The 24,054-nt window shown below is 40.6% G+C and overlaps 1 protein-coding gene across 5 annotated transcripts in view; it reads right to left on the minus strand.

The window, feature by feature from the left end:
- The window catches only part of GARNL3 (GTPase activating Rap/RanGAP domain like 3), a 33,196-nt gene extending 13,957 nt beyond the window's left edge, over window positions 1–19,239 (minus strand). The window contains exons 1-19 of one of the 5 annotated variants that reach the window (XM_063174781.1): window positions 19,078–19,239; window positions 16,832–16,901; window positions 15,440–15,514; window positions 14,050–14,149; window positions 13,476–13,594; window positions 12,790–12,854; window positions 12,110–12,173; window positions 11,827–11,853; window positions 11,360–11,435; window positions 10,667–10,765; window positions 10,005–10,108; window positions 8,745–8,802; window positions 7,377–7,422; window positions 4,891–4,997; window positions 3,924–4,045; window positions 3,145–3,249; window positions 2,335–2,409; window positions 1,310–1,421; window positions 470–568 (exon numbers count right to left, since the gene is read on the minus strand). In XM_063174781.1, coding sequence (XP_063030851.1) covers window positions 470–568; window positions 1,310–1,421; window positions 2,335–2,409; window positions 3,145–3,249; window positions 3,924–4,045; window positions 4,891–4,997; window positions 7,377–7,422; window positions 8,745–8,802; window positions 10,005–10,108; window positions 10,667–10,765; window positions 11,360–11,435; window positions 11,827–11,853; window positions 12,110–12,173; window positions 12,790–12,854; window positions 13,476–13,594; window positions 14,050–14,149; window positions 15,440–15,514; window positions 16,832–16,901; window positions 19,078–19,133 — 1,579 coding nt within the window. In that variant the 5' untranslated portion in view covers window positions 19,134–19,239. Of the gene's footprint in view, window positions 1–469; window positions 569–1,309; window positions 1,422–2,334; window positions 2,410–3,144; window positions 3,250–3,923; window positions 4,046–4,890; window positions 4,998–7,376; window positions 7,423–8,744; window positions 8,854–10,004; window positions 10,157–10,666; window positions 10,766–11,359; window positions 11,436–11,826; window positions 11,854–12,109; window positions 12,174–12,789; window positions 12,855–13,475; window positions 13,595–14,049; window positions 14,150–15,439; window positions 15,515–16,831; window positions 16,902–19,077 lie in introns of all 5 variants that reach the window. The other 4 variants (XM_063174780.1, XM_063174777.1, XM_063174779.1 and 1 more) reach the window with 4 other exon arrangements.
- Window positions 19,240–24,054: the final 4,815 nt, after the last annotated feature.

The raw sequence follows: 24,054 nt of genomic DNA on the forward strand, positions 1-24,054 counted from the left end.
CTACACTTGCCAGATCCTCAGAAACGTCACCCATTCTCCAGGTGTCTTGAAAGAACTGCAAATGGCTCTCACGTAGTTTGAGCTAGTTCTGTAAGATCTCAGGGTGAATTTCACCAGATGCAACCAAATTGGGCAACTCCCAGTGAGACAGAAGGAACCATGTTTTACCCAAAGCTTGGGCAAGCAGAGCTTCAGCAAATACTGAGGAAACAGACATAACAGGGTAAAAAATAATAAACCAACCATATCTGTAATGCTTTCCTGAGTTACACATAAAGATCCTGATCTTGCTTTGTGTATGTTTCCCTTTATGAAACTCAATCACAGACTACTCTTTTATTGGATAAAAACCACCTCGCTAAAAAAGCGCACATTTAAGCCTTCTGAACGAGACAAAATTGTCATGAGACATACATATCCGGCAATACCCGGAGTCAGGCAAGAATGTAAGAACAGGGACCTCTCCTACCTTTGTCTGTTCGGGCAATCAAAAGATCCAGAGCTTCCAACACATTCATCTGCTTTATTTGGAGAGTTTTATCAAATACTTGCACTGACGGTTGACCATCTAAAAGAGAAACACATATGTATTGAAAACCCTACTAAAACTTACTAGATGCTGGTTTTGAACCATTTCTTTCTTCTAATCGAAGTCTTGGGTTTTTTCCCTTACAAAAATGAAGAGAAAAAAACCCAAAAAGAATGGCACAAAGCGCATACATGTGCTACAGCATCATAGCCAATACTTCCTCACAGGAGAGTTTTATTATTGTCATGAATCAGATAAAGCAACTGAAATCTAAAAGTGACATTCCTTTGGCAAGTTTGAGAATTATGACCAAGGCTGAACTTCATTCCCTCAGTCCCGCTGGCCTTATGTAGCACACAGAGGATTACAAGGGATCAGAGTAGCAATATCAATGCTAAGGGAAGAAGTATCATTGTCACATAAGCCCTTGGCTTCATGCTCACTATTATCAAGGGCTAAGAAAACCAGACAAGCCATTTAGACACCTCTTGAACCTGGATGCAACCTCCTACAGCTTTTCAGATGGTCAAGAAAACAACATCTGAAATAAGAACACATTCAGAAATCTGCATTAACACTAGCTCACCAATATGGCTTGATTCTACTGCAGAATGAATTTTTGCAACTGGGTTACATAAATGTAATAGATTTACTTGGAATAGTAACTATCCCCCTACATAAAGACTTACTAACACCTGAACCGAGTTTATGAACACATATTTTCAAGAAAATGGTCAGATACATAAAAATTGACACAAAAACACTAGATCATTTACTAACCATCTATTAACAAGATGCCAGCATCTGTAGAAACCAGCAAGGACTGGCCCCAAGAATCTGCACAGACAACCTCATGAGGAAAATTACTGCAGAAAGACTGAGATTCCCAAGGCTATGAAGTAACATAAGGGATACATATTAAGTACACTAAAAAATACAGATCATACAGACACAGAATGTGATGGACAATGGCAATAACACGTAAATGCTTTTGGCAGGATACATTTCCAAACAGTATATTGCTGGAATTAGAAATATCAAAACTGAAATAATTTCTGGCAGAGGACTTCCTGCATCAATTCTGGTTTGGAGACTAGTAAGACATATCCCTGAAACGCTAGAATTAAAACACATGCAGCTGCAACTCAGTGCAACCATCACGCAATAATTTTTTTCATTTAAAAATCCCAAACCTATATATTTAAAATGTATGTACCACTACACATACGCAGTTTGCTTATATTTTATGGTTCAGTTTGTGATGTTTAGCGACTAGCACATGGTACAGTTTCCGCCTTTCTGCCAAATTGTTCTTCCATCCCGTGTTCTCTGTACTTACCTCCCAGAGCCTGCCCCTCCTCTCCCAATTTATATATTAGTTGAATCTCTGAAATTCTAGAAACACTTCTGAAGCTTCTGTATATAAAACACATGCAGAAGAGGGCAGCTGGCATATTTCACTCCCTAATGACTTCAAACCAAATCCAAACGAAATAAAAGAAAATGAAAACACAACTGAATCTTATTTCAAAAGTGCTGAAATTAAAACAAAAGATGATTGCATATGGAAGATATCGCCTTCATTGAATTTTCTCAGGTGTAAAAATGTCCACACTTGCTTTAACTTTTGGGAAGTGCTTCTGCCCCCAGGCTCATTCTTTATTAATCTAATAGTGACTGCACAATCAGTTTGACACTGTACCTTTCCTCTTTTCTGCTGCAGCATCTAATTACAGAAGTAAATAAATATATACCATACTACATAACGTTTAATGTTCCATAACTTCTCTGACAGTTTCACTCACCTCCTTTTTACAAAAGCTTGTGGTTGCCAAGTTAGCTGTGGTATCCCCTTTCACAGTGGTTTTCAATTTCAATGCCTAATACAAACAGATGTTTTATTTAAACTGAGTTTTTGTCAGCAATACCCAACGTAAAGACTATATTAAAAGGACAATTTAGGACTAGAAAGTAATTCCAGTTTGGAATTCCTATGCGATTTTAAGTAATGAAAAAAGAAGCAGAATTCTGCATCTTCAACAATGTCAAATGGTTATTAGGTATCTTAGCCAAAACATATCTTGGCTGTTTCTTGGTTAGGGCTTTTTTGTTTGTTTGTTTTTGTTTACTTGCTTTCTAAATGGCAACCCAGAAAAGAAGAGTCAAACGCAGTAACAGAGAAAAACCTCCACCTCAAACTACAGAATCTAACCATCTACACAGTTTACTTTATTATAAGTAGCCAGATAGAGGATCCTCTTGTCAATTATACAAACTCACCTTTGATTTGCAAAACTTCCTAACACTAAGGCTAACTATATAAATGTCTGTCTACATATACTGCCAGGCATCCCCCTAAGGTACGATTTTTACAACCTTCATTTAACTCATGTACGATATAAATATTTCTACATGTATATCTCAGGCGTTACAGATAAATACTTCTATTCATGTTTTATTTTAATGTAACTTATAATAATGCAATACTACAAAACTATTTCTGGTCACAGAAAACTGCATTAAATCCCAACATAACTGCAAGGTAATCAAAATTTAACAAAAGGAGTGGCACAGTCTTTGTAAACATAGCTGCATACCTTCTACAGTGATCCTACCTGACCAAGCCGAACAAACTCTGCTTGTCGAGCTTCCTCTTTTTTCCGTGTTGATTTTGGGGACTCTGGTAACACATCACTGAAGGATCTTCTATTAAGCATATTCTAAAATAGAAAATGTTTCTTCCTAACTGCACAGCTTCCCAGGGAAGAGAAACTGCAACTCTTCCAATCCTTCAGTGCTTTACCTTACAGCTTGTCATACTTTATCACTGTCATGTTCTGTACAATCACACCACATGAATATGTGACATGAATATATGAAAAAGAAAAGTTTGAGCAGATCTATATAGATAAAAGAAATAAACACTGGTCAAAAAAATAGTACCTTGTTAGTTTTAGAAGTACAGAACTTATTTTTAGTTAGTTAAGAATCACCTTAAGTCTTCATTATCCAAAATAAAGTTACCTCATAGATACCCAGGGTTAAGAATCATCTAAATTTACACATAACAGAACAAATGCAGATTTTTATGGTGATGAGACTAATGCCTTGTATTTATAGTATCTAAATTCCCTATTCCCTCGCTGCAGGTAAGCTTACACCAAGTAGGACATTTTTATGCTTCCCCTCACACCTGGTGAAGAGTCATGTCCAGAAAGGACTGTCTGTCAGCTTTCATATAACTGTAAAGTAAGTTATACAACAATCAGTATTTAGCTTAGTCATATGCAATTCAGTGCTCATTAGGACTACAGTCTTTTAAAGTGACAGAACATTCAAGCTACTAGTTAGAACAGGACAGCACATGTGAGGGATGCAGAAACTACTGACTTACATTTCCCTTGTGTAGGTCAGGCATCATGTCTTGGTATAAAGAGCGGATCAGCATGTCTAGAGTGCGCTGGCGTTTCTGAGAAAATGTTGGTGTTTCCAAGGTGGCTTTTTCACCATTTATTACTAAATGATTATGGAAAAAAGAGACATTATGTAAATTAACTTCAACAATATCCACCAACTCTACTTTGCCTCTGTATCAAAACACCTACTGTGTCCCTATGAATTTAAAATTGCCTTCTTTTTGCCTTTTTAAAGAATAACTCTCCCTTCAGTTAAAGGAGAAAAATTGGTAATAGAAGAATTCCACAAGGCATCAGAATAAATACCTAACTAATAAAAAAAAAATGAAGACAAACTACCAATCAACTTAAGTACTAAATAATTTAAATACACAAAATGAGCCATCAAGCTCCTGTCATGTTGATTACATTTGATACAATTACCAATTGTAATCAACATGGTCATTTTTGAAAAATTCCTTTCTTGCTGATTTAGAAGGGCCAATACAGGTCAATGAAATTTGGAACTGAATGATTACAGAATTAAAAAGTGCTGCACAGGCATCCTTCAGCACCTTTAAGAATATATTCAGAAGAGATGCTATTTTCAGGTTTTCGGAGCTACTAAATTAACACCTTCTATTACTAAATAATGAACAGTATATCCTTTCAAAATCCTTTCAAATCTCCCAAGCCCTTTACAAAAATGCAAAGCTAAATATGGCTGCATGTTCTGCAAATGTGAAAGTTAGCCTCTGTCTAGTGGCCTGAGAATTTTTTTTTTATCTAACTGTAACAGTTTGATGGAACTGACATCCCAACTATGCTACAGATATGAAAAAAAATAATTGGATACAGATCAGCAGAATACACAAGAAAATGCATATACATTTTAAGCACCATGAATTTTAATTTGTTTGCACAATTATTTAAAGAGTGTTTCTAGCAAAAGAAAAACTGACTTACATTTCACCAACACAAAATCCCTGAATTCCTGGTGATTTGTAAACACAGGTGGGGATGGAAGAGGAGGCCCAAAGAGAGGAACGCTTTCTTCTGAAAATATTTTCAGCCTATTAAAAGTACAAATCTTTATCTATATGGAAAATCACATCAAACTCTACCTTTTTTATAGACACTATTCGTAACCAAAGGGAAAAAAAAAAAAAAGAAACTGTTATCTGGGTGTCTTACATAAGAATTTCAAAGGGCATAACCAAAAAAGGTTCACTTGGAATTACTCAGCAAAGTTCTGTTTCTTAGAACATAGAAGGGACATAGAATTAGAACAGAACCTCGCAGTTCTACTCACGCAGCAATAGTTTTAGTGGCACTAGCAAAATATAGTCCTATTCAAAAACACTGTAAAAGAACAGGTCTTCACGTACAAAATACGTTCTCCTTACAGATTTCCCCTTTCCCTATCCATTCACCACACACATGAAATATTTTATGCTTCCAAAGTAACAATGGCTTACAACATAGGAATCTGTAGCTTGGGAACAGCAAATTCATTTACACTGACGAAGACAGAGTCAGAATAACTTCCATGACAGCTGGACCTGCCAAGTTGTTTTGATCCATAAGGAATCCAGCATAGCAATATTGAATGGCAGGTACAAACCCACGCCTATCTGTTGACCAGGGCATAGCTTCTTTAAGATAAGTAATAATTCTTGGCTATTTCAAGTGATAGTTTGCCAACAAGTCTTCCAAGTGGCATGCGCAGATGACACGGGCCACAGCAAGTTCAGTCGCAAAATTATAGATTCAACCTGTATCTGCTATTTTAGAAACCAGACAGAATTTACTTTCTCCAAAAGCGAGCAGCAACTGACTGATATTGAGTCTAATGGATCACAATGCCTTCATACAGTCTTTTTTCCTGAAATCTTAGGAACTGCATACAGTATGAAAGGCAGTACTACATTTGCATGAATATTGATCATCTTAATATTTGTTACACATATTTGAGACACAGTTTCATAGATGCCCTATGTCTATTTAATTACGTCCAGGTAAAAAAGCAATCATTTATAACTACAAAAGGTGTGAAATGTTCCTTAACTACATCAGAATGAATTGTAACAGGGAAAGCCATAACAGAACTGACTAAAAAAATAGACTTCTTGAGTGACATAAAATATAAAGGCATTCTAAGCAGAAATTCAGCATTAGACCTCAGAGTGGTAATGCATTTGAAACAAGGAAAATTTGCCTTGAGCATCCCCTATCCTTTTTTTAGTGAAATTTTGACCACTTGGAAGACTGTCTTCACACACACACACACAACAGTAAGAGAAAGAACAAGTTCTATTCAGGCCTATAATCAAATGACAGAAGGAAACATAATGGGGGCAAGCTGAAATGTAATGTTTTAAGGTTGTCATACAGGAAAAAAATACTATGCGACATGTACTACAAGATGTATCAAGACTGGCAGAATGAAGCAATTAAGATGGACTGATCTACTAAAAGCTGCCAGTTACTTAATGCAAGAGAGAAATTTATCTTATGTACTGCAACTCATTTCCTTCCCCACATAAACAGCAATATAAAAAGCATTTTACCATGGCTAACCCATCTACAGACTATCAGTTTACAATCAGGACAACAATGACTTCTTAAAGGGTAATGAGGAATGTATGCCCAGGTTTCTGTCTCAAAGCAAGAAGAAAAAGAAAGAAGTGACTGCATTTTCACTTTGGAATCATGAACAAGTTTTGAACATCAATTTAAACAAATTTGCAAGAGGAAGCTGACAAGATCATGTAGCAAAATAAAACTATTCCTTTGCTTAACTGCATTACAGACATGACCCCAAAGAAACCTCAGCTGTAAATAAGAGGCAGGGGAAAAAAACTCCCACACACAAACTGAAGTATCATTCTTGTCTGGAGTTAGATTTAATGAAATGCTGAAGAAACACAGCGATATGTAAAATTCTGGCAGGTTTTAAGTACGTGACGTTCAACTATACGAGTACTCTATTAAAATCACCCAAAATGAACTAGTTTGCTCAGTTGCAGCCAAACTGCGATTTGTAAGGACTTGTAGTCCATGGCTCTCACAGCATCACATGCATTAAATAACTGTCACCATCCACATAGTTTACTATGTCATTGATCTCACCAGGTATGAAAGTTCCAAGCCGATCTTTCATCATTTTTTATATTTCATCTAAAAACCAGTTTTGGGTTTCCTTAGCTTATGCCTGTTGCAGAATTTAATGTTTCTGATTTTAAGAAACCTGCTACTTATAGCCAGTTTAGTGACATCTACATGCAGGTCCACATTGCTCTTCAGTTTCTAAAGCACATTTGGCTTCCTGGCATACAGACAGGCGGATCTGTCTGTACGCCAGAAAATTCTCCCATTGCCAAAATGTTTTCCCATTTTCTCTAAATCATCAGTTATTCGTTGTGAAATTATTTATTACAATCAGCACTTACCTGTAACTATCATTCTGCTTATTATATCTCACTAAAGCAAAAATATCTGCCATACAGTTAAGGAAGCTAAACCAGTTCTAATAAAGCTCACATGTATTTTAATAAACTTTTCTTTTTGCGCAGTACATTGCAGATTTAATAAAGGTACAATATATTAATCAAGTCAATGTAAATATATAAACAACTCTAGACAATATAGATTTCAGTGTTTATAAAAGGGGTCCTATATCAAAATGTTATTGCTTGATCAACAGTTTTAAAAACCAAGCTACTAACACAGACACAGCATAAGACATACTATAGAAGTTTGTCTTACTTGTATTTGATATATTTGTGATTAAAAATACTTTTAGGTGATAAAGCAGTACTGATACTGACCTTTGCTTATACCAAAGCTTCCACTGAAGACAATATTCCAATGAAACAATTTAGCCAACAGAATTATAGGAAAAACGAGAGAATGATTTAAAGTGCAAGCTATACTAAGGCTGATGCTCTATTGTAGAGTTACATTGATGTGGTAAACAATTCTTCTTAGTTTTTAGGTTCCTTTGATATGTAAAGATTTTTATTATTTTTTCAAACTTTGTTCATTTTCATTCACCCCTAGCAAGTCGGTTCTAGGAACATTTAATCTGCCTGAGAACTAGGTATGGAAGTCTAAAGCTTTAAAACTCAGCAACAGAGTATAGACAGAAATTAGAGTTTTCTTCTTTTAATTCATTTTTCCTCATTCCATTCCATCTAGTCTAACACATGCCAGATTAGGGTCTACAGATTACTACTATTGTGACCCCATGTTAATTGCAAGATATTGGCCGCTGGTTTCTGCAATCATATAGTCTTCAAAATGTTTTCAACCAGAAATCTGGAAAACATAAGCTGTTGAAAAACTGGAGAATATATGGTAAATAGACTGAAAATTTTGACAAATACTGATCTAAAATACAAATTTAAAATGAACAGCATCTAAACATTGAGAGGCAATATTGAGTAAAATGCCAAGATTTAATGCCAAAATAATTTACAAAGCCAAGAGAAATTAATTTATAAATTTGTATTTTCTGAAAAGGTATAAAATTAGATTTGTGAAAGGATACAAATAAATGCTTTCAATAAAAGTATTTAAAACTCACATTCTTGCTTTCACCTTATCCTCTAAGGGATTTAACAAACACTGTTTGATGCTGCAGACTTGGAAACTCCTAGTTAAGAAGCTGAAGGTCAAGAAGGCAAGAATGCAACTGTCTTTGTAAAATAATTTTCACTTCCATAAACCGCATAGAGGGGGGAATTCAGGGCAGAAATAAAAGTAATACTGATCTTAAAAAAAAGAATAATTATTAGAAAATATCAGGAAAAAGATACGTGTAAAATGAGAGCGAATCATGGATGGCTTGAATGCTGGAGAAGACTCTTCACCTTCCTGAAATATGATAGTGACAATGTCATTTCCAATATGTCGCTTCCTTTCTACCTGGAAAAAAAAAGGAAAACAAAAAAGGAAGAAAAGAAAGAAGAGCCAGGAAAAAAAGAGATAGACAGTGACTTACGAGACATACGTAAGTATCTTAGCAATTCTGCGACAGAACAATAGAACAATATACCTGAACTGCAAACAGAAAAATTACAGTCAATACGACTGAGAACAGTATAAAACCATTACTTAACTATTAGCAAGTAAACCTAGCAATGACATGGTGCACACAACAAGGCAGGTTCTAGAAGAATAGATATTGCATATGTTTAGATAAGCACTCATAGTTTCTGTAATTAATATTAATGGACTGGGCATGGAAACGTTAGCATTCCAAAAAAAGCAAATCTATCGTTTGAAATAAAAGGACAAAAAACTCTGGTGCTGAAGTATTCTTTTGAAAAAAATATTCTGATCCATTTTCTTCTGTGATCTTGTCATCAGTCCAAGCAAAAAGCATGAGAAAACTGCCATATGTCAGAATGCATAATAAGAATAAATGTAAGAATGCATAATAAATAATAAATCAAGTAATTTGTAAGTAATTTAGGTAAATCATTATGGATGTATGATGTATAGTAAACACATGTGCCCATAAAGTATTTTTTTCATCATAAATACAAAGAAAGGGCTGAGCAATGAATGACAGCACATTTGAACAAGAACCCACCTAGTTAATCCACAGCGGTGTGACAGCACTTCTTAGGTTACCAACCTTAACATGCTCACAAGGGGAATTTCTTTCAAGCGACACTAATTGCTACTCAAGCAGGAGTTATGCATTACACATGTGAATATTCCTACAATTCACACACAAGGCTAAGTTCCAGTTTTCCTAAAGTCTTTGAGGTAATAATTACAGCAGTGAAGCTCTTCAAGTCATCTGAACACCACACTTAATCACTTCTCAGTGAAGCAATTTAGATCTTCACAAGTATCTTTTGTACCTTAATGGAGATGATAGCATGCATTATTTCTAATAAACAGAATGAAATTTTCAGGATCAGGTAGGATATTGAGGAAAAAAAGTGCAGATGTCTCAAGGCTTACATCTCTCAAACATTAATGGACAAGAAGTCCTTTATTTCTTACCAAGTTTTGGAGTTTGTGATTTAACAAATAAATAGGGAAATAAAGAGAGAACCGTGTACCTGCTGCTTGTTCTCTCTAGAATATGGTAGCATGGTTGAAACATGGAACATAATTTCATGCCCTTGAAAAACTGTATAGATGGAAGAGGTTCCTGTTGTATCATCTGCAAGGGAAGGCAACATTTTCAGGAGGAGTATCTTCTCCAAGTTTTCTGAAAATCAAAAGATATTTCAAGTCTTTCTACCCAATCTTCTTCAGTTAGCCTTTTCTGTCTGATCCACTTTAGAAAATGCCCACACCACATGTTTCATGTGAGTCCAAACCAAGTTTGCAACTTATCTGCATATTCACACTTAAAACCTATTACACCTTTCACCTCCCCTCCTGAAATTACACGGGTCTTCAAGCCACAATGTCCTTCTACAATGAGGCAAGTAACATGTCAGGTTATTGTGCATCTCATTCCAACTTAAAATGAAACTGTTCACCTTGATAATACCTGTCATAACTGCATTCCATACCAGTGACTTAAGCTAACCTGACTTGTTGCTGGTAAACGAGTTCTACTTCTGGTGAAGCAGAGCATTTAATACACGTACGAAGAAGCCCGTTTTGGGATTTTTTCACAACCACGATATATACAATATGCACTACACACAATAAGAAGAAACATTTAGACTGCAGCTCCACCCTCCTTTCACTGCTTCAGATGAGTTCTTACTTTTAGTGTCCAGTCCTCCTCTGTAGCCTGACCAGCCTTTCAAAGTAATTGTGTCACCCAAGAGATGCAAAAATCGTTGAAAGCTTTCACTTCCAGTTTCTACATGTGAGAGGGAGAAATGTTACCAAAAAAGTGCACCCATAGTAATAGAACATATCTCAAAAATGACCAAAATGAGGAAATGGGTCCTGCTTCCAGGACACAAGTTTCAGCTGAGTTAGTTTCCTTTCATGTCCTCCAAGCCTACTGCCTTTCCAGAAACAGCACCCCGACCATGCAGAATAGGCATCATCACATAACATTAAACAGTGACCTCTTTTGCTAGCACCAATGCTGTTCAAGCGCATAGGAGAATGTGATCATGCTGTAAAAGAGTGAAAGAACTACAAGCCGTGAGGTAATGAGTTGCTTGCTTCAAATATCTCTTTTTTCTAAATGTTCACGTCACACAGTCTGTTTCTAGAAGAGAGATTTCACTCTCTTTCAAGCTGTAACAATAGGCCTCCTACTGCAACTTCTTACAGACATAGAAGGCCCTATGCAACAATTTTTCACCCAACACATGAAACCAAACTAAACGACTGTTCATATAACCATTGCCTCCCGCCCTGCTTCCTGCTGTAGGCACTATCTTGCTTTTTTTTTTTTTTATTCAGATGAACAAAACAATTAAGGAGAAGGTGAAAAACTCACCATTACTGAACATTTCATCATCTGTAAGCTGACCATCCTTAGCATAAAGGACTCCAAATTTAAAATTCACTGATCCCTGGGAAATAAAACCAAACATTATATGATAAACAGTCAAACAGAAGACATAAAAATTTATTTCCTCTAAGGACTTTCACGTATGTTTTCACGTACGTATGTATCTTTGTATACATCCTACAAATTAGAACATACACTTTGTAACATCTCTTAATACATAATAATTTACCTTTAAACTTTGATAGTATAGCATAAAATTATTAACTTAAATTGGTGATCTATTATTATTAAGTTTGTGCTTAAAGTTATTTTTGCTGTCATGTTCAAAAAAACATTAATTTTTTTTTACTGTAATGAGCAATTGATTTCAAAGTCATCATAAGCCCATCAAAATACAAAGCTGTATTCACTGGATGGGTCTGTGAGCTAGAAGTAGTTAGGCTTATACCTACCTCTTGCTCTTCAAGAACCAATAAATCCTGTAAACAAAAACAGTATCTTTAGCCCACTCTTATTAAAGATTCTACAAGGATGATGGTTTGATTTGTGTTTAGAAGATTTGATTTGAAATGGCCAGTTCAATGGATAAAGACAGTTTAAGTAGTATTACAACATTATAACTATCATCATCATCATCAGCTGCTACTGGAAGAAACAAACCAGTAGTATCTATACCTAATTACTTAGATTTCCAGAAAATAACAAAGAACCAAACAAAAAAAAGTCACTTCCTACCTTTTGTATCTCAGGATGAAAAATTTCTCTTGGGCTCTTCTCAAATTTATCAAGACTCATAGCACTGAAAGGCAAACAAAATAGTGCTTTAGAGAAGGGTAAGTACACATTTCAAGGCTGAACCACCAACTGATTGCAGTGACAGTGGTTACAAAATGAATGTTTTGGAGAGCCTCTGTTCAATGGAATGTTCTGTGGAACTGCCATTTCTTTCCCAAAATACTAACTTCCAAGACTTTCTAAACTTATTTTTTATTTCAAAGACAGAAATTAGTAAGATTCTGTGTGGAGATGAGGTTTAAATTTATTTCCTTCTAAAGCACAGAGCTCTGTTCCATCACCCTTCACTTCAGTTCTACACAGGATCACGGTGAGCATTTTAGGAGGGCTCAATAACCAATCGTATTTCTCTCTTTTTCTAGTCCTCTCTCTTCTTAAATAATTCAAGGCAAGTCAAATGAAAAATGAGAAGTTCAGCATCAAATTCACACTTTTTCCCTTTTTCTGGTCAAGAACAGGCTTTAAAACCACTTATTGCTGCCTTCAATGATTAAGACTTGCAAAACCATTTTTACACGTTTTATAGATTTATGATAAAAACCACAGAACGCAAGCTCTGAATTACAGGAAAAGGTATACAGGCAAATATCTAAACTCATCACTTATTTGTAAATACATACCTTAATATAGATTTCACTGATAATGTTTTTGTGGGACTGTAAGGGAGACATATTTTCTGAGTACCCTGTAAACAAGAAAAGCTAGGATATATTACAGGACATACCCACTTTTTCTGCATATTCAAATAGGATTGTTAATAAAAACAATTAAGTCAAGAAAGAAGGAAGAAAACCAAGGTAATTTTACTCAGCTTTATTTACTGCTGATTTAGAGAAAAAAAAATTCACGGGTGCTGCAAACAAAAAAAAAAGTGAACCATAAATGCCTACAGTAGAATTTTAAAACAATTGCTTGGATAAAGGAATCTCATGGAACATTAAGTAGAAAAAAAGTGAAACCAGTATCAGACCTGCCTATTTTCTTACCACTGTACAAGAAAATCCTAAAAGCAGTATAAAGTCAGTGCCTAAAACTGATCATAGGATGTAACCAAGAACAATTTAGGCATCATTTCTTAAAAAAACAGCTGTTGGAAGAATTAGAAAATAACTAACACTACAGATTTCTGTCAAAAATATTAGTATAATGTTTAGTGTTATCTACTATGGTAGAATGATATGTTCTTGTTATACAAAATAAAAATATGTAATAAATACTGGAATTCTGAAGAAAGCGGGAAAAGCATATGATAAACATATCCAAAACAAACAAAAGTCAGAATGGCAGTTAAGTATTTGTTTCTTACTGTTCTTCTCCAAAGTATTGAATGGTATTGAGGAATGCGCTGATTATTATGCTCAGACAGTACAACAGACAGAAAGAAAGGGTTCTTCTCTGCATCTGTACCTACATAATTCTGATGAACTGTTGGAAGAAAAACAAGCAGCACCATCAGTCATAAGGAAGACATACCCATTCCCTCGTGCAGAATCAGAGAGACACCTGTAAACATATGCATTCATACATCAAAGTATATAACTGTCTGCATAAATAACTACATACTTATATACAGCCATGTAAAAAAAACACCCAAAGAGACCGATACAGTTTTCAAAGCCATGAAGAATTTAAAAACATCCCTTTTTGGTAGCAAGAGTTTCACTCCTTACAGATACCCATCCTCTGTTTTCAGGTTAAAGACACATGAAGCAAGGACTTGTTTCAGGTACAGGACAGAAAATGTTTTAATACTAAATGAACACCATACCTTTTTTCATATTGAAATAGTAACAGTTCAAAACTACAGAACAGCAACAGCATTTTTGCAAACTACATTTTCATTGGTCCAAATTCCAATCCATCTGCAAAAAAATATTTACCTTTCCCTAAAAAATACTTCAAGTACCATCTTGTATGATACTCTGGATTTTCCAAATGCACATCTGTTCTGTGCCACGTACCCGGAGCATAGTCCATATTCTGAAATCAAATTGGGAGACTGTTACATGCAATACCAAGTAAAAAAAAAAAAGAGGACAAAATATAGGCAAAAGTAAATAAAGAGTGAAATTTTAGCTGTACACTGCTACTTAAAAAGCAAGGATTTTTACGAAGTCAGTTGGTGTGTAGCTGAAATAAAAATTTCTACCTCTCATTTACCCTTTTTTCTAATTTCTCTGTAAGTAGGTAAGTCTTGTCCTACTGTACCACTCTTAGGGGTAATGTCAGAATGTCAGTGAAAAGAAGGTCTTTCAATGTGGAATTTGAAGACAAACATTTTTAAAACTTAAATAAATTAATGCCTTCAGCTTTCATTTTCTCAGTTCTTCCCAAATTAATCCCCAAAGAAGTCTCCTTGCTTGACCAAAGCATGCTTTGGAAGTTCTTCAGTGCTGTTTCTCATAAATTAAGGTAAATTCCCAAGCGTCCCTCAAGCACTTTCCCACTAGGACTTAACATGCGAAGAAAAAGCCATTCTCCGCATTCATTGACCATGCGGCCGTCCACTACCCACTCTACGAATCTTTCCATGATATGAGCTAATCAGCTTTTGAACTGCATGAAACTGAGCTAAAAAGACAGAGGACCAAACACAACTCTCCAAAGAATCAATGCAGAGTAGTTAGTTTGCTTTCAACTCTGCAGCCAGTGCTGATAGAAGCATATGATCAGTAACAGTTCGCTGTTACTATTAGTTCAATACACACTTTACCAAAGCCTTACAAGTATCTCTAGAATATGAGGTCTTCTTTCTTCCAATATTAAGATGGGATTTGATGAAAGTTTTTCAAAGGAAGATAAAACATGAAGGTAAGTAGAAACTTAACTGTCACTGGAGTAGCTGCAGGACACACTGCAAGTTTAGCAGCAAGAAAGATGAAGGGAATTACTCTCCAAGGCTCCACTCAACCTCTTTCTCTCTTATTTAAAGATAAGCACAGCTGGCAAAAGACAGCTAAGGGTCAAAAAAATGAAGCTAAACCTCAACAAGCCAAGGAGCAAACTTTAAAGCACAGAGGTCAGCTTGAACATCATAGTACCAACAGGACAGGATAGATATAGAGATGAACTAGAGACTGGGAAGCATCAATTGGAGATATTTTTCTCCTAACACGATCGAGTGAGCAAAAATGTTACCAAAACGAAATGTGAGAGTTTTTCAAAGTCCTCTTCCTTAGAAAATGACTGCAAATGCATCTTCTGTAAGTGAAAAATAACTGAAGCTGAATCATTTTCTTCAGCATTCTGTGAGTATTTTTGGGCACTTACCTCACCAGAGGAGCCATTTTCCACACGGAACCGTCCAGCTCTTTGAATGGCTCCATCAGCATCACTAGATATAAGCTATAAGAGAGTTTAACACAGAGGTTCTATTTCAAAAAATAGCCATACCAGCAGCCATCAAAACTTACTACCATTTCTATTTGTTCCAGCAATCAGGACTCCCCACAGAGAAGGGATCACTCTAGCTATTACCAATTTGACTAAAGACTTTGAATGACCCGGTAAGAACTCTGAGACAAATCAGATGCTTCATGAAGCAAGAAAAGTTAAGTTTGAAACATTTAGAAATTTGAAAGGGCAACAAGAACCTTTAAACATCTGTACTCCAAAAATGATACACTTCCATAAAATGCTAGCAGAATTTTTAAGAAAAACAACCAAGAAACAAGACCATTCATGTGAATTTACTGTGAATTAATAATTATAAATAACTTTTTATTTTCCAGCAAAAGACTTTAAGCACTAGGAATGAAAGAGCCTCTTATCAGAAAACCAATTACTTGTATTTTTGGATTAAAACACACATCTTTTATGTAGAACATATGGAAAGAAGAGAAAGGAACATGGTGTTCCCACAATACAACTTCCAGCAACTAGGCCACCATTTTACACCCAATTTACACACACGTTACTAAATATACTAACTTTAAAATTACAACTATAGTTTGTAGAAAACTTGTGATTGCATCCCATAGTAACAGAGCTGGAGATAATTTTCTTAACTCCTCCCCACTTCCATTATCCTACAGTAAATTCATGTCATTTCATTATGACCTTGTAATCAGAATGACACCGCTGACATATTTTCACAATGCATAAGAAACTGACATATGAGAAAAAGACAGTGCCAACCTAATCTCTAAATTTCAAGAAAATGCAGAATAACTGACAGAGTCTACGGAACCATTTTCAAAATCCTAATTCTGACTAGGTCATTTAGTTTTCAGCCCTCTCCCCCTACTATGAGTCATGTACATATAAAATTACATACACGTGTATGTACACACATAAGCATGTACACACTTTAGAGCTTACGTAATTGCTAGTACTTCATTAAATACTACCCTAATATTTTGCCATCTTCAGTTTCTAAGAGGAAAAAAGGCTCAATTTCCATCTGGAGGTAAACACAGTATTTATATAAAGCTTCCTTTCCTGTTACAATGCAAAATTAATTAATAAGGTAGTAAAAAGATGTCCCATCACAGGTCTGATATATATCAATTCAGAAGCCACTTTATATTAGCTTATAACTTTCAAGTCTAGCTGAGAATGCACATTTTCCAAACTAGATCCAACTCTTTTACTTGGAAAAGAAAAGGATTAGAGCTCTGCATTATAAGCTGATAAACTGAAGGACAGGCTATGTGTACTTACAAGCTCCACAGATCCGTAATGCTTTCTGCTAAACTCTCCGCGTCTGCAACCCAGATCTTCAGAGACGGAGCTGGAATAGAAACGCTTCATCAGTGTACACAAGTCAACTAGTCTTACATTTCCTGCAATGCTACACCCTGCCATTAAAAAAATTATAATTTCTGCTGAACAGGGTTCACAGAACATAAAATCATTGCTGCAGGGAACACTTCTTACAGCATGCACAATCTCTAGCAGCCATCGCAGTCTGGCTTTCACATTACACCCAAAGCAAATACCCATGTGCTGACTGGAAGCAAAAGCTAGGATTAAATTAAATACTAAGGCATGACGCAATCAGAGTTCCAAAGTAGGTGGTGGCTCATAACCACGTTCGAAAAGTAAACTTAAAGCCTCAAAGAGGACAACTGCACTGTACAACTCAGTAAGACCACATTTAGTAGGTTGCTACTGATTTTTTCAGTCTTTTCTCAGCCCACACACAATGAGAAAAGAAACCAGCACTTTAACTTAAAAGCAGCATGAGGAAACAACAGCATTTCAAAGGTTTCCCTCCACCATCTTGACAAAGATAGCAAACCAAAGTAATACTGGAAGGCGAAGTGCAAAATCCACCCGCAGTACCAACCTTGTACCACAGTATTGCATTACTCACCACCTCTTCACAAACTACATTCCACTAATTTGAAGACAGATTGCCTTGCCCCAAACCACACCCTCTCATGTCAAAAGCATTTTTCTGACAGCACTCTCAATAATTCATAAAACACGAGTATATCTGCACTAATTATTAAAACAAGACTGCTTAAATATCAATATTGTCATTTGTGTCCCAATTCTAACCACCTAAACCATACCTAAACTTCAAACACATTAGCAGTCCTTTTAAAAATCAGAAATATACCCAAGAGCAAATCTCTGCCTCTTCTCAACCTAACTACTTTATATCACACCTCACCTGCTTCATATCTTGTAATTAAAGCAGACTCTCACATCAACACAAATGCTACAGACACAACCTCATAAAAATTAGGCTTCAACTTAGGTACAGGTAAGATTCACATTATCATGCAATTTGCCTAAGCGCATATAGTCCCTAAGGAATCCTTGTGCCTGCATACCTCTCTGGCTCTCCATTCTCGGTTACCACCAAGATCTGTACTCGATTCTAACATATCACATCTGCTAATTTAAAAAATACACTGTGATTAAAATCAACTGTTCATATTAATTTTCTTCATTGAATTACATCCTTCCTCAATCCTGATCTATATAAGAAAAAGGGCTGCTCCAGTTATGACACTTTTAGAGTAGTTTTCATCTTATTAAGATGAACTGCCAGCACCGAGCAGGTTAGTTCATCAGTGCTTCGCATGATGTGGGCTTAATAATTTAAAATTTACTTACATTGCAAAATATTTAAATACAGATGCACCTTCATTCATATGAATACAACTAACCAGCTTACGTGCATTTGCACAGCATCTACACGGTATATTCCACCTCCCTTTCCCATTTTTCTGGAAACATAGGTGCAGTTGTATAAATTAACATCAACAACGAAGGGGAGAGAGGACTAGCTTCTTCCCGTTTCAAGAGAAGCTCCTACAAAACAGTCCTGAAAGTTGATCAATGCAGCAAAATTAAACACATTTGCTAATCTAAACCTAAACGTTTTCTGGATCCTAGTGCCAAATCACAAGTTTTGTCTTTCAGAAGCTCGACACTGGAAAGCGTTTTACGTGGGGGTCGCGAGGGTAGGGGCAGAAGGGGGTGAGTTTGCAGATCGCACCTGTGCGATCAGAAGGATACAGCCTGCATGCTTCTCGGGCTTGCCATTCTCCTTGTCATTTATGTGTTTATTAGTCACTACCGGTACATCTGTTTTCATTTAAGAAAGAGTCACAAGCACTAACGCAGTCAGCAGCCGTGTAATTCCAGCGATATCGCAGCGCTATCTGCTCACAACGCTGAACACGCTGCGAAGCCGACTCCGCAGCTGCTCGTCCGCCTCCGCCCGCAGCACCGGCAGCAGCCCGAAGGAGACGGCTGCAGCTCGGGGGCTGCTGCGCCTCCGCCAGCCCGAGGGCAGCCGCCCCACCGGGACCGCGGGAGCGCCCGGCGCCGCTCGCCCGGGGCGGCTCCTGCAGCTCCCGGCCCGCGGCAGCAAAGCACCGCCTCGCCCTCCGCCATCAGCGGGCGGCAGCGCTCCCGCCCCGCCCGAGCTGGGCCCCCGCCCCCGGTACCGCTGAGTGAGGCCGAGGAACCGGGTGGAGGCCCCTTCCGTGCTGCTCAGCTCCATGCGGGCGGCCAGACGGAAGCTTCGCCCCTCCAGCGTCGCTGCCGCGGCTCCGTCCCGTGCGGGAGAGGCGCCGGGAGCTGCCCGCGCACATCCCGCTCTCGCAGCGCACGACCCCGCGCGTCCACCTCGGCCCGCTAACCACTGATGTGCCGCGTCGGCCGTTGCGTCAGACGCTGCGCCGTCAGCAGGGCCTGCCGGGAGTTGTAGTCTCGGGCTGACAGCCACCGGTCCGTTCCCCGCCACCGACAGCTGCAGTCCCGCCAGGGGAATAAAACGGGTCCTTCGCTCCTGGGTGGGGAAGGGCCTTAGGCAGCATCGCCCCTCTCCAAAGCATCACCCAGGGTCTAAATGTGCCATTCTGCCTTTTAAAAGTACCAACATCACAGGATTTTTCTCAGGTTAAAGCTTCCATGGAGTCGGATCTCTCAAGCCGGGCCCTTGAGAATTGTGGGCCTTCTGTGAACTGGTCTTGCCAGAAGGGCTTGCTGAGTTTTCCACTGTGTGGAAAAGAGATCCCATTTGGAGCCTGAAGCCTCGTGTTTCCTGTAGGATTTCCACTCCTAGAATTGCACACTTTGAAGGATTTCTTATAGCAGAAGTTTTCTGGGAGCTAGGACTCTGGCTGGATTAGGGTCTCTGGACTCTCAGGTGAAGTGACCTTGAGACACTAGGGCATGCAGATTTCCTTGCTGTTGAAAAGAGCTATTGTTGGCACCCAGGAGCCATGGTCTGAATGGGGGTGTCACCTCTTAAATTTGCAAATGTAACAGGATTTCTTCTAAATGAATGGTGCTAAGAACATAAGGTCTGGCTGGCTTTCGACTTAGAGGCGCCTCCTCTAAATTGGTCTTCAGATGCTAGGTTGGAAAGTGTTCCTACATATGCCAAATAGCCCTTGTTATGCAGTTAATAAGCTTCAAAGTACACATGGAGTTGCTGCCCCTGCAAAGATTTTGGCAGAGCCTGGTTGTGGTGCCCCATTCCACTCCACCCCCCTTAGCAGGTCCTTATGGTTGTATGGGGAATCGTTGTGGAGCATGCCAACCCAGCTCCATCCTGGGAACAGCACCTGTATTTTACCCTAAAATTTCTGTCCCATTATAGCTCCTGTTAGGATACAAATGTAACTCGGTTTCCACTGAAACAGCACAGCTGGCTGGCATGCTTTGCTTATGAGGGGAGACAAGAGAAGAATCCCTCTGCTCACACCAGACCTGCAGCTGCCAAACCTCACCAAAGCACCTGAGGAGCCCCCAGGGACTGATGGTACAGAAGGGAGGTGATGGAGGACAGCACAGCAGGCAGCCTGCCCTCCATCTGGGTGTGAAGAAGGCAGGGCTGGGAACTAAGCAACATCCCAGCAGGTCTGGCTGATGGTGCCACCCTGAGGGCTTCCCCTGCCTTTGGGCAGTCCCAGCTGCTGCAGCTCACTTGACAGAGACTCATTGTCTATACTGTGCTTGGCTGCACTGGAGATGATGAAGCCGAGGACAGCAATGGTTGCCTTCGCATCCCCTGACTGCAGATGGGAAGGAGGGCAAGCTCTGTCACCTTGGGAAGGCATCTGCAGATTCATTGCTGCCCGTCTCTGGAGCATGGCTCCATCGGGGGATCGTGGTAAGGACAGCAGTGCTCACCTAACTCTGCACCTGAGGACAGCTTCAGGACCTTGTCATACTGTGGGAGAGCAGAGCTTCACAGTAAATACCAGCTAACATACTTAGTACCAGTGTTAACACTAACAATCCTTACCTAAATATTAATACTAGTAACACTATGCGTATTATTAGAGGCTGGTAGAGTTCTTAAGGCTGAGGCTTGCATGAAGAACACAAAATTAATTAACGTTGCTGATTATGCTATTGTGTTGAAATACTTGGCCTCCACTGCAGTAGCCCCACACTAACCTCGATGGCCTGCCCCAGCAGGTCCCAAAACACCTGGATGCAGATCAGCTTAAGCTTCACTGATGTGATAAACAGAGTTCATTCTTTAAAATTTTTAAAAGTTTATTAAAGGATAAAAGGACAAAATAATCCAGCACTGGGATGCTTTTAGCACACAGCCAAAGAGCACAGAGGTAGCTTAAAAACATGTTCACTATATACTGTTACATTGCTGAGGTTACATGCATATTCATTAACTTACACATTATTCAAACATTCCTTTGACTTTTTGATGTTCCAGGAACTCTCTTGTTTGGTTTTAACCTCTGACTTGTCTGCAGAACGTTCTGTAAATGAGGTCTACACATTTTATTTCTTCCTGTAGTTTTATCCTGTTGCTTCACACTCCCTGATAATACCGATAAGAGTCGATAAATGCTTCCTGGATGCTTAAGCTCTTTTTGTCACTATTATCACTTGGTAGGGGCAGTCTGCAGTTATAAGAAACAGAATAATTGCTTTACACCATTTTCTGAGTTAGTTACATAGAAGTACTTTAGTTTCTATTTCAACATTTTGCTAAAGCCTACGATATATTTATCAGGCTACTATTCATATGAAATATACAGTGCATACATAAACTGGCATATTACACTATACAAAGCAGTTCAAAGTAAGTATAAGTTTTACCATATCAAAATACTTGTAATGCAAAAAGCTAATCTATGAATGTGAAAGCCAATATTGTTTTATCATCTATAACATCCGACGACGAGGGTGAGCAGCGGGCCCGCAGCAGGCGGAGGGCGGGCAGGGGGACGCGGGCACTTAACTTTGGCCAGGGTGCTGATCTCGGCCAGTCGGGGCAGGCCAAGTCCCCGCAGAAGCGGAAGCACTGCGGTAGAAGAGGCACCCAGAGCCCGCAGCGGGCGCTGCACGCCCTCCCCGCTCCCGAGCCCTCTCCTCACCAAATCGCCGCCGCTCCCTAGTCCGCCCTGCTGTCGCAAAGACGACACGGAACCCCTCCCGGGCTACACTCCTCTCCGCCTCCTGCCCCGAGTGCCGATGGGGCTCTCCGGTAGGGGCTCTGCGGGAGTCTTTTCGCCGGGACCTGGGCACGAGAGAAGGCCGGAGAAGGGGACGGGGGTTTGGCGAGCGCGGCCGCCGCCGCCGCCGCCGCCGCCGCCGCCGCCGCCGCCGCCGCCGCCGCCGCCGCCGCCGCCGCCGCCGCCGCCGCCGCCGCCGCCGCCGCCGCCGCCGCCGCCGCCGCCGCCGCCGCCGCCGCCGCCGCCGCCGCCGCCGCCGCCGCCGCCGCCGCCGCCGCCGCCGCCGCCGCCGCCTGCGAGCTCCGCCCCACGCTCCCACGGGCCTCAGCCTGACGGCTCCTAAACCTGCCAATCACGGCCCGCCTTTCTCCGTCCGCCCTGTCCAATCACAGCCGCCCTTTCAAACCGGAAGCGGTCCCGCCAATCTCAGCCCGCTCAGTCGCGGCTCGCCGCCTCAGACTGGCCCCGCTCGCCCGTACGTCTGAGGCGCCGCTCCCGCCACCGCCGCTTTGGGAGCCGGCGGAGCAGCGTCCCCGCTGCCGCTGCCTCGGCAGGCGCTGTTGCGGACGGGAAGGGCGGCCGGGAGCTTCCAGTTCAGGTCCTGGTCGGGATCAGGTTCTGGTCCAGGGAAGCGGGCAGGCGGCGGGGAGCGGGCGGACGCGGCCACAGCAATGGCGGCGGCGGGAGCAGCGCTTGAGGGGACCGCGGGGAGTCGCGGATCCGAGCGCGGCGGGAATTGGCGGGCTGGGATTGGTGGAGCCGGCAGGCGCTGCCTCGGGTTGTGATTGGCTGGCTGTCCGCCCGTGGGGCATAAATAGCGGGCGTTGGAGAGGCAGCGGCGTCAGTTCGGCGGCGAAGCTGGGAGCGACGGGAGCTGCGGATGCGCGGTCCGAGGAGCGGCGCTGCGGCAGGACGGGACCCCCGCGGCAGCTGATCCGGGGAGCGCTGGTGAGCACGGACGCGATGCCTGCGGCCGTATCTGGGGCCGGCCGTGTCCAGTTCTTTCTGCCGCGCCCTGCGTGGCTCGGGTAGCCGGCGGCTGGTGTGGGGCCTGGAGTGGCGCGGTGGGGGGGGGGGGGGGCACCGTCTGCTGTCACTGGGGGCTGGGAAGTAGCCGTTTTGTGGTTTCTGGATGTAAAGAAATGTTCAGAATACGAGGAATAAAGCTTGATTTTGTATTTTTATTACTTTATTTTGTTTTTACTTGTAATGTTTTTTTTCTTAATTGTGTTATTTTATTATTGCCTGTTTTAATACATCTTTTTGGTTTGATTTGTTTTCTTTACTAGATATGTCATGTTAATTTGGTAAGGGTTGTGGGACTGGGGCTGAAACACCAGTTGTGAGAGCAGTGGGGACATAAAACCCCAGGGTGTGGAATAATGATTTTGGCATGAGTCAGGCCCAAAACAATGTGGAGTGGTGGAAATGCTGAGGCTAGATAAATGCCATGGGAGGAAGGCATGGAGCTGCAGCACAGGGCCTGCAGGTTATGCCTGGGGGTTCCCAGCCCCTGCCCTGTGGTAGCAACGAGGGGCTGAGGGTGTGGGGGCTCAGAGGGTTCTAGGGCCCAAGAACCAGCCCAAGAGTGCCTTTTGGGATGGGGGGGCAGGAGTCCAGTGGCTATTCCCAGCCCCTGCAGCTGCCTGAGGGGAGGTGAGGGGGCCTTTGTGCAGGTGCTGGGCTAAGAGCCAGGGTGAGGGGGAGGGTGGATGTTGAGCTTCAGGCCTCCAGTGTCCCCAGAGTTGGGATGCCACTTAAGGTTGCCACTTAGGGCTGGGTGGGTGGATGGGACAGCTTCTAGAGATACTGAAATTGTAATGATGGCAGTAACTGATTTGTGGCCTTATCAACAGCCCCAAGGTGCAGTGAGAAGCATGAGCAGCATTTAGCTGCAGCCAGTAGGAAGCTGAGGAGCTGGAGCTGAGGCAGCAGACCTGGAGGAGACAGAAATATGGTAGGGTTTGGTGTAAAACCCCCGTGGGGCTG

This window comes from Melospiza melodia, chromosome 22 (genome assembly GCF_035770615.1).
Source record: "Melospiza melodia melodia isolate bMelMel2 chromosome 22, bMelMel2.pri, whole genome shotgun sequence".
Taxonomy (NCBI): Eukaryota; Metazoa; Chordata; class Aves; order Passeriformes; family Passerellidae; genus Melospiza; species Melospiza melodia.